This window comes from Odocoileus virginianus, chromosome 15 (assembly GCF_023699985.2).
Source record: "Odocoileus virginianus isolate 20LAN1187 ecotype Illinois chromosome 15, Ovbor_1.2, whole genome shotgun sequence".
Taxonomy (NCBI): domain Eukaryota; kingdom Metazoa; phylum Chordata; class Mammalia; order Artiodactyla; family Cervidae; genus Odocoileus; species Odocoileus virginianus.
Window position 1 is genome coordinate 49,890,340 of NC_069688.1, and position 15,955 is coordinate 49,906,294.

The 15,955-nt window shown below is 44.2% G+C and overlaps 1 protein-coding gene across 8 annotated transcripts in view; it reads right to left on the reverse strand.

The window, feature by feature from the left end:
• The window catches only part of VPS13B (vacuolar protein sorting 13 homolog B), a 780,541-nt gene that overhangs the window by 27,322 nt on the left and 737,264 nt on the right, over positions 1–15,955 (reverse strand). For all 8 annotated transcript variants that reach the window (XM_070477337.1, XM_070477338.1, XM_020914637.2 and 5 more), the window contains one exon: positions 15,685–15,884. In XM_070477337.1, coding sequence (XP_070333438.1) covers positions 15,685–15,884 — 200 coding nt within the window. The remainder of the gene's footprint in view (positions 1–15,684; positions 15,885–15,955) is intronic.

Genomic DNA, 15,955 nt, shown 5'->3' on the forward strand with positions numbered 1-15,955 from the left:
TCCTCCCTGTTTTCATCTCCTGCTCTGCCTGACTCCTGCAATAGCCTTTTCTCATTCCACGGCTACTGCTCTAGCTCAGGCCCTTGTCTGCCCCTCAGCACCATCTGTGCAGAGAAAGCACTGTCCCTCTATGTAAATCCTTCCCAAATCCTGTGTATCTTTGCACATACAGGGTGTTGTTGCTCAGTCACTAAGTGGAATCCAACTCTTTGTGACGCCATGGACTGTAGCAAGCCAGGCTCCTCTGTTCTCCACTATCTCCTGGAGTTTACTCAGATTCATATCCATTGAATAGGTGATTCTATCTCACCACCTCCTCCTCTGCAGCCCCCTTCTCCTCCTGCCTTCAATCTTTCTTAGCATTAGCGTCTTTTCCAGTGAGTCACCTTTATTCATCAGATGACCAAAGGATTGGAGCTTCAGCTTCAGCATCAGTCCTTCCAATGAATATTCAGGGTTGATTTCCTTTAGGATGGACTTGTTCAATCTCCTTGCAGTCCAAGGGACTCTCGAGAGTCTTCTCCAGCACCACAGTTTGAAAGCATCAGTTCTGTGGTTCTCAGCCTTCTTTATGGGCCAACTCTCACATCCATATATGACTACTAGAAAAACTATAGCTTTGAAAAGCTATACTGGAAAAACTATTGTCAGCAAAGTGCTATCTCTACTTTTTAATACACTGTCTATGTTTGTCACAGCTCCTTCCAAGGAGCAAGCGTCTTAATTTCATGGCTGCAGTTGTTCATTGTCTGCAGTGATTTTGGAGACCAAGAAAATAAAATCTGTCACTGCGTCCACATTTCTTCTTTTTATTTGGCATGAAGTAATGGGACCACCTGCAATGTGGGAGACCCAGGTTTGATCCCTGGGTTGGGAAGATCCCCTGGAGAAGAGAATGGCTACCCACTTCAGTATTCTTGCCTGGAGAATTCCATGGACAGAGGAGCCTGGCAAGCTATAGTCCAAAGAGTCAGATATGACTGAGCAACTAACACTTTCACTTTTCACAGTAGGACTGGATGCTATGATCTTAGTTTTTAATGTTGAGTTTCAAGCCAGCTTTTTCACCCTCCTCTTTCACCCTCATCAGGGACACCCTACTCAAGGAAGATATTCTCTATTTTATCTGATCTTTTCTTCAGATTGATACCTATAGCTACATTCCAAAAGCACATTAACTATATTTCTGTTTCATCACTAATCTTACTGTTTGTATTACTGTCACCGGTTTTTATCATAGACTCAATCACTAGATTGTCAACTTTTTGAGGGCAGGAGTGGAGTCAGTTTGTATTCTCTATGGACATGTTTCCCAAATGGATCATTTTGCAAAAACATCTGTTTCAAAAGACTGTATCCTGAATTTGCCTTTTCTGTTCCAAGATAAGAACTGAACTTGACTATGATAAAATGATAAAATGTGGAAGGCAGCCAACCTAAAAAATGGCTCAGCTCACGAATCTAAAACAAAACAGATATTCTTTGAGAGCCAGTCACATTTATAAAAGCTATTATTTTATATGATATGTAGAGTAAGTCAACTGCTTTGTTACTAGGTTTACAGACATGGGATTATTCTTTTGACACAAGCCTTTTAAAGGTCTTAATGCTCCCATCTCCATTCCTTCCTCTTCAGGACTATCCTAATTTCAGAGGATACCTTAGGGTTTTAGCAGAGACTGTTAAAAACCAGAACTACCACCGCTCAAAGTAGGGAAGGAGGGGACCAGAAGAGGAAAATACTTATTGTTAAGCTCATTCTCAAAACAGTCTGCAGGCCTTATGAAATGAGGATTCGTTTACTTCATAAGATAGTAAAGATAAAGCAGCTGAGGGTTTCCATTAACTTCCCAGGAGACTGAAAGCAAGCAGATTAACCTAAACCTTTAAGGTATTTCTTCTGGCCAAACCTTGGACTTGGGAGAGAAATTCTGCTGGGTGTCGCTTTTAGTCATCACTAGAACGGAAGGAATACAGACTTTAATTCTTGGAGCCTACTCTTGCCTCCTTTCACATGGAGAGAAACAACTCTCAACATCAAGCATTTGGTATAAAGTGAGTTTTAGGGGCCAGAGAATTAGGAACTTCACTGCCAGAAGAATTAGGCACCTACACCCTAGAAATTAAAACAAATCCTTGTCTTGGTCTGGTGGTTTGATCATTTAATCATTAATTAAATCAATGATCGGATATTTAAGGTGAACCCACAAAGAGCTCCTCACTGCAGTAGGCACTGAGAAGATAAAATCACACCCGTGGGTTGCTCCCAGCTTGGTTGGTGAAAAGGCCAAGTACACAGATAATAAGATAAGAGCCAAAAGTTCCAGGACAGCAGTATATATTTCTCTGTCTTAGAGCATTATCATGGTCTCTGTAAGTTCATGAGGGCAACACTTTTGTGTCCATTTTCTTCAAGATTTACAACCAGTACTCAGTAAAGATCTGAATGGGCATCAGCTCTAGGTGGTTCTCGTGGTAGAGACGTCTAGTGTTCACCCACACCCAGCCGCCCTCTCCTTCCAGGTGCAGCGCAGGCTTATACCCGTTAGCCCCTTTCAATGAGACCAGGCAATGAGGCCAGCTCTGGCCAACGAGCTAAAGGCAGTATTGACCGGTGTTAGCTTCGAACCAAAGGGTGAAAGGGCCAGACTTTTCCCCGAGCTGCAGAGACTGAACAAAAGCTTTATGTTCCACATCAGTGGTGGGCCATATCCAATCGGATGCCTGTTTTTCGGTAAACTTTATTCTGTATTGGGGCACAGCCGATTAACAAGGTTGGGACAGTTTCAGATGGACAGCAAAGGGGCTTGGCCATACATATACAGGTATCCAATCTCCCTCAAACTCCCCTCCCACCCAGGCTGCCACACGACACTGAGCAGAATTACCTGTGTATACAGTAGGCCCTTGTTGGTTATCCATTTTAAATATAAGAGTATGTACATGCCTGTTCTTTTAAATAGTTTTACTGGAACTTATTTACATATTGACTCCGCCTAACAACAGAGTTGAAAACTTGTTGACAGAGACTATATGGCTTTGAAAGCCTAAAATATTTACTATTTAGACCTCAAAGAAAAAGTCTCTTGATTCCTGTTCCAGGTGGTGGTTATGGTAGATTATTCTCCATCAGGGAATTGCACATCCCAGGGTCTATGCCTTTGTTTAATCCCTTCCTATACTGATGTGAAGCTTGGCTTTGTGACTTTCTTCAGATAATGGGATGTCCACAAGCATGAGGCGAGAAGCGTGAATAAAAGCTTGCTTTGGGGGATTTTCCCCCTTGCCAACCATGTGAGGCACCCTGGCTGAGCCTTCCTGCGGAGGAAAGACTGCGTGGGGAGAGAGCTGCCCAGGCTTCCTGGCTGAGCCCCTCCCCTGCCAACCCTCCGCCCAGATGCAGCTGCACGGGCTCATCCTGCAAGAGCACCATCCAAGCACACCCTCCAGATCCCTGCTGTTTCAAGCCTCCAGGCTTTGGGCTGGCTGTTACAATGGGGCAGCCAGAAGACGATGAAGCCTCTGTCAACCTGGGCCCAAGTGACCACGAGGACAAAGCCCCTAATGACAAATACTGGGCTGCAGCATGCGCAAAAAGTCAATGCTAGGACTGTGATGGACAGCATAATGTACCCTGAACTGCTGGAGAGAGATATCAGTGATTCAAGTAGGGTTCCAGCAAAAACCTAAAACAGTAGTCAGCCTAATGCTGTGTACGTGTGCAGTCTGACTTTAGTCGTGTCCGACCCTTTGCGACTCTAGGGACTGTAGCCTGCCAGGCTCCTCTGTCCATGGAATTCTCCAGGCAAGAACATTGGAGTGGGTTGCCATGCCCTCTTCCAGAGGATCTTCTCGATCCAGGGGTCGAACCCAAGCTGCATGAGTCTCCTGCATTGCAGGTGAATTCTTTACCACTGAGTTACCAGGGAATTCTGGCTTAACAGTAGCAGTAGAAATTGATATTGAAAGCTACAAAAATGGGAATTTATGTTGTGAGTGGCAGGACACTGAGTGAAACTGTTGTCTAAGATGACTTGGGAGGCAGATTATAAACCTAATAGATTTGTAGCTCTAGAAGATGAGGTTTGAAAACAAAACATTAGCAGTGTGTTGGCTGCTGCTGACTGCACCTGGCAATGTACTATGAAGAAGAGATGAGCTCAGGAAAGAACTGGCCGGTTTGCAAAGAGAAATTAAAGAGAATAAAGAGATTCCAGAAATTCAGAGCTTCGCAAAGGCAGTAATGCTTTTAAGCCCCAAATAGTAAGAGATAAAATTTAATCTTTGAACATGAAGGCAAGATTAATACTTAGACTCAGGGCTATGCATAGGCATCAGAACTCACTGTTGAAACTTTTTAATTGTTAAAGCTACTCAGAAAAAATTTTTAGATCAACTGTTTACCATTGCCACAGAGGCTCCCTTAAATCCAGAGAGAGGTAAAGGAAGCAAAATAGTACAGAAATATGTTATTAAAAGGACCAAGGATGTGGTTATTAGCACATGGGATTCTCTGGAATCAAACAGGTGAGAAGTCCACTGAGTTTCTGAGAAATTACTACTGCCTAATAAACTCACGAACCTAGACTAAAAGAGCCTGTGATTGATTATTTGAGACTTGGTACAACTTCAGATGTAGCCAAGGAGGGTCTCTGAGCGTGGACCCAGGGACAAGAAGGATGCTGGTAGAAGAGCTCTTCTATTAGCAGACACACAACTTAAGAGATTATTCCTTGTTTCTGAGATTAAAACCCCCAAAATATGTCTTAAAACAATTTTGGAACTGTTACGGGTGAGAGCAAGTGCATGTGTCTCATTCTTCCTCTTTCCAATCTGGAGGAGTTCTTACTATTTTCTGTGTTACAATTTGGCAGGGTGAGGGGAGCCAGTGAGCTTATAGGTCTCCAGATGAAAAGGAGCCATATATACACTAAGAGAGCATCACTGAGAAATACTGGATTTCCACTGGGGTGTGAAGACTGGTTAGCAACCTAGGGAGGAGTGTTAATCTGGGCAGAGGTTGGAGGTGGGGTTCAGTTCAGTTCAGTCGCTCAGTCATGTCTGACTCTGTGACCCCATGGACTATAGCATGCCAGGCCTCCCTGTCCATCACCAACTCCCGGAGTTTACTCAAACTCATGTCCATAGAGTTGGTGATGCCATCCAACCATCTCATCCTCTGTCATCCCCTTCTCCTCCTGCCTTCAATCTTTCCCAGCATCAGTGTCTTTTCCATTGAGTTGGCTCGTCCCTTCAGGTGGCAAAAGTGTTGGAGCCTGAGCTCCAGCATCAGTCCTTCCAATGAATATTCAGGACTGATTTCCTTTAAGATGGAGGTGGCGTAGCGGTGGAGAATAAGTTATTGATGGCAAAAGGGATTTTTTAAAATTTAGTTATTATTGCAGAAGCAGCTAGTGAGTCCTATTCAGTGCTGTCATTCAGTTATTTTTCACTTTCTTCACCTCACACTGGTAGTGTAGGGGTGTACGTGGAAGGTTATAGGCAACAAATAGCAAATTGCTGCTTTAACCACAAAACTTTTGGGGAATGATCTGTGTTCTGTCACTCGTGTCTCTGTTAGTGCACCCAGATCAGTATGACTTTCTCTTACATAGTGTGGGTATAAAAAAACAAGCTGCCACCTACTTTGTACATTATCTTTTCCTACAATTATAAGTAAGGAACAGTGTAATATAACTTATGCTTTTTATATATTCAGCTACTTTTATAAATATTATTAAATTTATTTACTATATTGCTACTAGAGATCAGTGGAGAAATAACTCCAGAAAGGATGAAGAGACGGAGCCAAAGCAAAAACACCACCCAGCTGTGGATGCGACTGGTGACAGAAGCAAGGTCCGATGCTGTAAAGAGCAATATTGCATAGGAACCTGGAATGTTAGGTAGGTCCATGAATTAAGGCAAATTGGAAGTGGTCAAACAGGAGATGGCAAGAGTGAACATCGACATTTTAGGAATCAGCGAACGAAAATTTAGGACTGGAATGGGTGAATTTAACTCAGATGACCATTGTATCTATATCTGACTATATTTATATCCAACAAACATTTTAATTTTTACTTTACTGAGTAATTAGGTTATAAGATGACACCTGGGAAATAACTCAAAGTATTCTTGGAAGTCTGTCTCTGGTTCTTTCTCTCGCATTCTCTCTCTCTTTTTTTCTCCTGAAGGCTATGTGCAATGAACCAGGCATAGTCAAGGGGGAGTTACATGGCATCCCAGCACTTCAGTTCAGTTAAATAACAGGCATTCCTGCTACTGAAAGTCCTTAAGCCACCTGCTCCTCCGATTTGTACTAATTCTGTCACTGGGCTCCAGTCACCATCATGGTACAAGTGCTGCACTTCACCCCTCTTCAATCCTCTTTCTTTTACCTGATTAATTTTGCCCCCACCTCACATGTTCACTTCTTTTTGGATGGTCAACTTTGTGTCAGCTTGATTGACCACTGGGTACCTAGATGAAAACATTATTTCTGGATGTGTCAGTGAGGGTGTTTCTAGGTGAGATTAGCATTTGACTCAGTGGACCCTGCAGACTCCCTTCCTGAGTGTGGGGGGGCATCATCCAGTCCACTGAGGGTCTGAACCGAACAAACAGTGGAGGAAGAAGGAACTTGACCCCTCTTTCCTGCCTTAGTGCTAGAGCTGGGATATTTCATTGCATCTTCTCCTGCCCTCGGACTGGAATCTATACCATGGTTCTTCTGGGTCTCTGGCTCGTCTATGGCAGATTGGGGGATGTCTTAGCATGCAATGATCTGAAGATGTGATAAATGAGGCATTGTATTTGTTCTGCTGATCCTTGGCAAAAATTCGTAAAACATTTCACCCTCTATTTTGGGAAGAAATGAATATAAAATTTACTAATTTTATAAAATTAAACTAAAATTAATAAAAGGCGTTCCTTGTAGCTCAGTTGGTAAAGAATCTGCCTGCAATGCAGGAGACCCAGGTTCGATTCCTGGGTCAGGAAAATCCCCTGGAGAAGGAAATGGCAACCCACTTCAGTATTCCTGCCTGGAGAATTCCAGGGACAGAGGAGCCTGGCAGGCTATAGTCCATGCGGTCGCCAAGAGTTGGACATGACTTAGCAACTAAACCACCACTACCCAGATCAAATAGTTGTCAAAGAGTATCATAAGAAGGAAAACCTTGGAATAGAAGAATTCAAGACTTGAAAGGGAAGAAGAGATTTCCATATGTGCTATGGGATTGAACACTAACCTGCAGAGGGAATAAGGAGGTGAGATGTGGTCTACTTGGTTGCAGGCAGTGATTTGTCTTTAGCAGCCAAGTGGCCTGGACAGACTTTTCTGGCTGGACTGTTTTACTCACCACTGTGGTGGCAGCTGTGGAGACAGGTTTGAGGGCAGAAAGCCTGACAATGGAGAGACTCTTTAAGGGGCTGCTGCTAATATCTGACCGAGGGATGACGAATAAAAGACTTGAAGTAGACCCTGGTCACAAAAAGAAGGGGAAGATACAGAGACCCTTCTTAGAAATTTCTGCCAGAACTTGTGGGGGAAGAAAGGGATAGGAAAGTACCGGGCTGCTGCAGGAAAAGACAGGCTTAGAAGCCAGACAGTCCTGGGACAGAATCCCAGGCCCACATGCTCTGTGCAAGCTAACCTCTCTGACTTTCGAGTACCATCTACCTGGGCAGACTAATGACAGTATTTGTGTAGAATGCGTGACATAAAGCAGGCATTTGATATGAGTTTATATCAACGTTACTGAAGGTTTTAACACTGAAAAAATGGGGGTGATATTAATTAAAGCAGACTCCAGGAGAAGCTGGTTTGAGGGAACAGAAAATGAGCGCTCTGGTTTAAGATGATGACAGTGATCTGAAGTGTCTGTAGGTCTTTCGGGCAGAGATGTCTGGTGGGTAGCTAGATACACAGAGTTGGAGCTTGGGAGAGGCGAGGTGGCCAGAGATAAGATATTTGGGAGTGACTGGATGAGGGGAGCTAAAGCTTGGAGACGAATTAGCTCTCCGAGAGAGGAAAAGAAGAGGGGAGAGTTTCCAAGATAATCAAGGTAGGAAAAACTGGAGGAAGAGGAGAAGGAAATAACAGATATTCTGAGTGTAAGTCTAGTCCAAAAAGTTCTGTCTAGTCAAAGCTATGGTTTTTCCAGTAGTCATGTGTGGATGTGAGAGTCTTCTTTCTATAAAGAAGAGAGTCTTTCTTTCTATAAAGAAAGCTGAGCGCTGAAGAATTGATGCTTTTGAACTGTGGTGTCGGAGAAGACTCTTGAGAGTCCCTGGGACTGCAAGGAGATCCAACCAATCCATCCTACAGGAAATCAGTCCTGAATATTCATTGGAAGGACTGATGCTGAAGCTGAAGCTCTAATACTTTGGCCACCTGATGCAAAGAACTGACTCACTGGAAAAGATCCTGATCTGATGCTGGGAGAGATTGAGGGCAAGAGGAGAAGGGGACGGCAAAGGAGGAGATGGCTGGATGGCATCACCAATGCGATGGACATGAGTTTGAATAAGCTCTAGGAGTTGGTGATGGACAGGGAGGCCTGGCGTGCTGCAGTCCATGAGGTAGCTGAGTCGGACACGACTGAGCAACTGAACTGACTGACTGAAGTCTTCCTTCTCTATGTTGTTGTTCAGTTGCAACTTTTTGTGACCCCATGGGCTGCCAGCACACCAGGCCTTCCTGTCCCTCACTATCTCCTGGAGTTTGTCCAAGTTAGTGGACAAATGAGTCAGTAATGCTATCCAACCATCTCATCCTCTGTTGCCCTCCTCTCTTTTTGCTTTCAATCTTTCTCAGCATTAGGGTCTTTTCCAATGGGTCCGCACTTCGCATCAGGTGGTCAAAATATTGTAGCTTCAGCTTCAGCATCAGTCCTTCCAGTGAGTATTCAGGGTTGATTTCCTTTAAGATTGACTGGTTTGATTTCTTTCTGTATTACTAAAAAATACTTTAGAGATATCCCTTCTACCGAGAATCTTCAGAAGGAATGGTGTCTCAACTAGAACAAACTATAAACACACAGAAGACTCTTGACCAGGATACCTGGCAGATGTCAGAAGTGGATGCCAATCTGCTGATATCTCTTCTGGCCCTGATAATGCAGGGGGGATGGGGAAGGTGATGGAAGTAAGCAAGAAGCCAAAACATCTGCCCCACACATTTTATAAGTCAGATAGTCCCTTGCATTGACAACTACTTCTCTATATAAAAAGTTGGGGATGGAGGCTAATGAAGTCTCTGAAGATGACCACACGCTCTTTGAGCATTAGTGCTCAGGATTACCCCCTGTCAGATTGGCACCAAATGGGTTGATCACACATTTGAGTCCTGGCTCATCAGGGCATTTACCAAAGTGTCTCATGATGTTCTTGTAAGCAGGATAAGAAATATCTTATACAGTATAGTTTGAAAGTGCTTTTATAGATGCATTTTCTTATTGAAGAAATATGGGCTAGATGACAGTACAGTTTGGAGTGTTACTGGCTGACTGAACCCACGCATTAGGGAAGTGTCTCGTGATTCACCACAGCACGCAGACCTTGGACTTGTCCCATTCAACATATTTATTAATAACTTGGATGAACACATAGAATGCAGGTTCACCACATCTATAGATGACCTAAAGCTACCAGGGATACTTAATAGGGTGGATGACAGCATCACAATTTTTTAAAAGTGATTTCAACAAGTGGACTAGGCCAATAGCAACAAGATTTAATTTATTGGGGATAAATGTAAAGTCCTGTCACCGGGTTCAAAAAGTCAACTGCACAGCAAGTCATATGATAAAGACCTGGAGGATGTGGTTGACCACGAGTTCAATAATAACAAACAGTCTGAACTCATTAATAAAAAGTTAACTCAATCTTCTACTTTATTAATGGAAGCATAGGGAGGTAATAGCTGATTAGACCACATTTGGAATAGTATGTGTAACTCTGGCTGCCAGATTTTTAAAAAGGAACACAACCCACTAGTGTGTTCAGACCAGGGTAACTGTGGTGATGGGTCTGGAAATCACATTTACTGAAGGAATGATTCAAGGAACCAGAAACGTTTGGCCTGGATAAGGGAACAGTTAGAGAAGACGCTGAGGCTGCCTTCAAATAATTGTAGTGTTACTGTATTAAAGGGGAAGTAAATACTCTGTGATGCCTCAGGGGGTTAAACAAGGGTGGTTGAATGGATGCTACAGAGGGACAGAGTGTAGCTTGATGCAAGCCAAGACTTTCTCATAGAATCACTGCTATGATTATGAAGTCAACTCTGAATATTCATTAGAACAACTGATGCTGAAGCTCCAATACTTTGGTTACCTGATGCAAAAAGCTGACTCATTGGAAAAGACCCTAATGCTGGGAAAGATTGAAGGCAGGAGGAGAAGCGGACAACAGAGGATGAGATGGTTGGATGGCATCATCGACTCAGTGGACATGAATTTGAGCAAACTCCAAGAGATGGTGAAGGACAGAGAAGCCAGGTGTGCTGCAGTCCACAGGGTCACAAAGAGTTGGACATGACTGAGCGACTGACCAACAATGACACTGGTAGTTTTCTAGGGTGGGATGGCACAGAAGGGACTCTTGCTCTAGGTAAAAGCAGGAATCAGAAAACCTCTTCTCGCCTGTGCTTTCACTGACTTTCAGGTGACAATGTTTGTAGCCAGGTTTGGACTCCAAATGACTGACAGTGACCCTAGCTTGGTAGAGCAAAAATGACTAGGCCACATGTGAGCAGACCCAGGTTCCAGCCTGATGCTGTTTAATTATAAACCACCTAGCGGATTACTCTTTAAAAGCCTGAATCTTCTCATCAGTAACATAAACATCAAAATTACTGCCCTGACTACCTTAGAGCTTTTGCAGTGATCAAAGGCTCTATCTTAGGACTTACTACACTTGACTGCATTCATTTAGTTACCCAGGTGCCTTGAACGTGGGAATTAAACATATTCAGGGCACAGGGTTTGGCCCTGGATAGGTCCTCAGTAAAAGTTTGCTGGTTAAATGGATGGAAGACTAAAGACTGGAGGGCAAAGCAAAGCACTTTGTAACTAGTATGGAGTTTATCAGGGAAGAAAATGGTGATGATGCTGGCCCCACTAAACACTTCTGTTAAGACTCAAAGATCATGAGAATTTACTGGATCTTTGTAGAATTTACCTGCAAAGGGATAATTTTAACCAGCCTTTTGGGATTTAAACTGCTATTCTTTGGCTCAGAAATTGCTTTTCATAAACAATTCAATTGCTTCCTGTGGTTCTTAAAAGCCCAAACCTCTGTTGGAGCTACAGGATCCTGCCAGGGTGGGCCTTGAACCACCTCCCTAGCCTCCTCCCCGGCCCCTCTTCCCTCCTCTGGCCACATTGGCATTTAGATCGCTGGAAGCGATCCCTCTGAGCTCCCTCTCTGAGCACCAAAACTTTGAACTTGCTCTGTCTGCTGAGAAAGTCTCCCGTTCTCTTGCCTACTTATTGCCTATGCCTCTTTAATGCTAAGATGTCAGGGCTTGTACGCAGGGACACAGCCTCTCAAACTGTTAATTGTCCGCTGTATCACAGCACACCTGTACCCGCCTCTCCTTCAAAACTGTGATCAGAGTTCATAAGAGCACAACCACCTGGGATTGCTTATCATCTACCTCCTCCACAGGAAATCTCCTTGAGGGAAAGGGCCGTGTTCCATTTTTGTTCACTGTCTTTTATGTAGTCCCAGCTCCAGGTTATAATATAGTGAGTGGCACATATTAGAAAATCCGTAAGTATTTGTTGATTGAATGACGGAAGCATTCACTGTGTTTATATTAGTTAAACGGTAAATACTGTGTTTTCCAAATACCTTTTCTGTCTTGAATTTTTCAAAAGAATGTTGCCTAGCTTTGACAAAAATAAGGTTTTGGACTGTCAGCAGTTGAAAGCCCGTACACTATGACAGGATTCTGAAGTATTTCCCTCACAGGATCAAAATTATGACTTAAAATGATCAACATAGTAGCTGAAACAGTAAAGAATCTGACCTCAATGCAGGAGACCCAGGTTCGATCCCTGGGTCAAGAAGATCCCCTGGAGAAGGGAATGGCTACTAATTCCAGTATTCTTGCCTAAAGAAGTCCACAGACAGAGGAGCCTGGCAGGCTACAGTCCATGGGGTCACAAAAGAGTTGGTGAGTGACTAACACTTTATTTAAAGATTTTCCTTCCCTGTTGTCAGGCTCCCCGCACTGTCATTATGGATAAGGGCTCCAGCTGTCACTGCGGGGCCTGTGTCCCCACCCAGGTGTGAGCCAGGGACACAGGCCCAGAAAATCCACAGCCATCAGAATTCTTAGGTTTTCTCAGTTAACTCTTGATCCAAAGAACACTTCTTTGTGTAACTATAGTTATTCTCTGCACATTTCCTCTCATATTCCACCTCAAAATTATACAACATGAAGTGGTCTTATTTAAAAAACCAGGGAGGCACCGAGGGGCATCTCTGTGATGGACAAAAGCTAGAGGGGTTTTCTTCCCTGGGGCATAATGGAGACTTTTTGGTGCTTTAATTCTTTTGTTAGGTCAGCTTTGAAATCCACATCATGAGCATGACACTCAGGGCTGAGGCAAGGCTCCTGGAAGACAAGCTTCCTCCTACAGAAGGGCTGCTTCCTTTCATCAGAGGACACAGCTCCCCACGCCTTCCCCCCCGACCCAGTGATTTATACGCCCTGGTGTGTTCCCGGGGAGACGTCAGCGAGGGTCTGAAATGAATCTTCCTCCAGAATAGGAAGTGAGCCATGGTCTGCGGGACATATGGCTCACAGCTCCTCCAAGATTAATGGGAACACGAGACTTTGCCGGGTCCTCAGACCGGGGGTGATACGGGTGTTGGAAAGAGCACCTCCTCTCAGCTTTGAAGTATCCCCGACTACAAAGGTTTGAGGAAATTTAGAGTGAACGGGAACTCCCAAAATAAGGTTTGGCAGGCAGATTGCCTATTGTAAAGCATTCCCTAGACATACATAAGCAAGGCTTCAGACACCTTTGCATGGATGCAGGGCAGTTCAGGGGACTTCGAGAAGCTGGTGATGCTTATTCTGTAAAGGATGGAGACCAGGAACATCTCCAGAGGTCATGCCACCCCTGCGGATTTTCTCTGTTCATCACATGAGCGCTGTGGGGTGGACATCACACCCCTCTGCAGTTTGGGGCACCACAAGTGCAGGTCTCCCAGGTGAGCGGGACCCCTCCTGCACCTGTCCATGGCCATGTCCTTTACTGTTTCCATAGCTACGCTCTCCCCAGTCCCCCACCCCTTTCCCCCTCTCTCTCAGCAGATGTTTCGCTCTACGTTCCCTGATAAATTTAGAGCCACTGGGTATCATTTCACTCTATTTCCCACCCGCAGCCCTCCAGAGATCTCTACCTACCCCTGTGCCCATCCCCACCTCTTTTCTACCATCAGAGAAGAGGGCATGGCCCTCCTGTTCAAGGAGAATTATACTCCCTGTGCTTTGAACTTGTCTCTCTGGCGATTCTTTGCGCATGTTTTCACATCTCCTCCACTGACTCCTCTCCTGCAACATATAAAAGGCTTCCTCTCCAGGGATCTCATTTGCTTCTTGAAAAAAACACCACTTTTCCCCTGTCCTTGCACTCCCTCTGGACTTGTAACTTCCAATGTGATCTCGCCTGCCCTCTGCCCACCATCTTCCATCCTGGAAACTCTCCCTCTCAGAAGCTTTCCTGTTTCCGCCCCGCCCAGCCCCTCCTCCTGCCACTCTCCAGCTCTTTCTCATTCTGATGCTACATCACGCTCACACATCAGAGTTTCCCAAAGTCAGGCCTGGCACCCTCTTCTTCTCCTTTACAAGACCTCTCTTGGTAGCCTCATCTTCTCTTTCATTCATTTATTCGTTTGGTATGTCTTCAGACCTCACTGTGTTGGCAGGCATTCTGCCATAGGCTGTGCATGAATAAGGCAGGGGTCTGACTGCCAGGAATCTTGACTTGTTAGGAAATCATTTACTGAAGTGAATGCAATTAAATGTTAAAAATATTATATGTGTATGCAGAGGGCCCTGGGATGGGTAGGGACTTCACAGGGGTGTAGGGAGAGAACCTCTTGAAAGATGAGAAAAATGTGCCAGCAGGACTGGGGAAGTGGGGGAGCTAAGGAACTTCAGGTAAGGAAGTAGCATTCAGAGCACAGCAGTTCAGAGCACATGCCGTGGAGTCAGGTAGGTCTGGATAAAATCCTCGTCCCTTCCCTCGTAACATGTAGGAATTCGACCACGTTTCTTTGGAGATCTCAAGTTTTCACTTCTGTAACATGGAAATGATGGTCCCTATCTTGTCTGCCTGTTGCACGGGTTAGAGAAGAATGAATATAAAGTGCTTAGCACAATGCCTGACATATAGTAAGTGCTTATTATGATAACCATTATTATTACTGTAAACACATTTTTAATTTTAATATGTGTTTTGTTACCATTAAAATAGGACCTATTTCATAAGTGAGTTGTGAAGATCAAATGAACTAATAGATGTGAAGGGACTTCTAAAAAGTACAGCACAGTATTATTCAGCCATAAAAGGGAATGATGTTCTGACACATGCTACAACATGGGTGAACCTTGAAGATATCATGCTAAGGGAAACAGGCCAGACACAAAAGGACGAGTGTTGTACGCTTCTCCTTATATGAGAGGCCTGCAGTAGACAGACTCAGAAAGCACAGAAGAGGTTGCCATGGGCTGAGGAGAGGGGAGAGTGAGGAGTTACGGGTTTATAGTATCTGTTCAGAATGATGAAACATTTCTGGAAATGGATGGGGGTTATGGTTTTACAACATTGTGAATGTGTTTAATGCCACTGGATTGTACTGAAAAGTGGTAAATTTTAAGTAGAGCAGAAAAGGAATGCTAGGTCCCTGTGCCATTTTCAACCAAAATATTATCACTAACATCTAGAGTAAGACAGGGACAAATCAGGACATCTGATCTGTTCAGGGTTTTAAAACTGTACTTATATTTGCAAAGTTTTGTGTATTGCTAGGAATAATGTGTATATTTCAAAATTAGTAAATTTTCAAAAGAGGTAATGAATCCAGGGTTGACATTATGATTGTCTTAAAATCTGGACAGCTGGATTACCTTTTACATGAAGAAGATTATAAACACTTCTATTTCATTTTTGACCTGGGTTTAGACCCAAGATGGGCTTGCTTTACCAAGTGTTCCCCTTGAATAAATAGTTGTATAGTATACTTTGGGGATGCACTTCCCAGGCGGTGCTAGTGGTAAAGAACCCGCCTGCCAATGCAGAGACCTAAGCGATGCAGGTTAGATTCTTGGGTTGGGAAGATCCCCTGGAGGGCAGCACGGCAACCCATTCCAGTATTCTTGCCTGGAGAACCCTGTGGATTCTCAGAGGAGCCTGACGGGCTACACTCCATGCGGCTGCAAAGAGGTCGGACACGACTGAAGCGACTGAGCAGCAGCGGCATACTTTGGGGATACACTCTTGTGTTTGAGAAGTTATAGCCCGACGAGGGCGTAAAAGCAGGTACACCTGAGCCCTCAACACAGAGGCAAGACAGTCAGCGTTTGGAAGCAGAAGATCACCAAAACCTCAGAAAAGGGGCCTCTCCTGCATGCCTGGGCAGGAATGTGTGGGCGCTGACCTGTGTCCCCTGATTGTTGATGTCGATGGCGTCACTCCACTCGGTCGTCATTTCTTCCAGCGAGTCCACTCTCAAAAGGAGGCTAGGAAGGAGGTCTCTGGTCTTGCAGTCTGGATAACTGGAAATCTGATGATATAGCTCATGATGAATCGAGCACTCGGGAGGAATTTTTCTGCAATAAACCTCAAACTTTGGAATATCTAAAATTTAAAAAAAAAAGGCATATTCAGACTTAGGCTTTGAAGACAAAGACTTGGGGATATTAAATGTA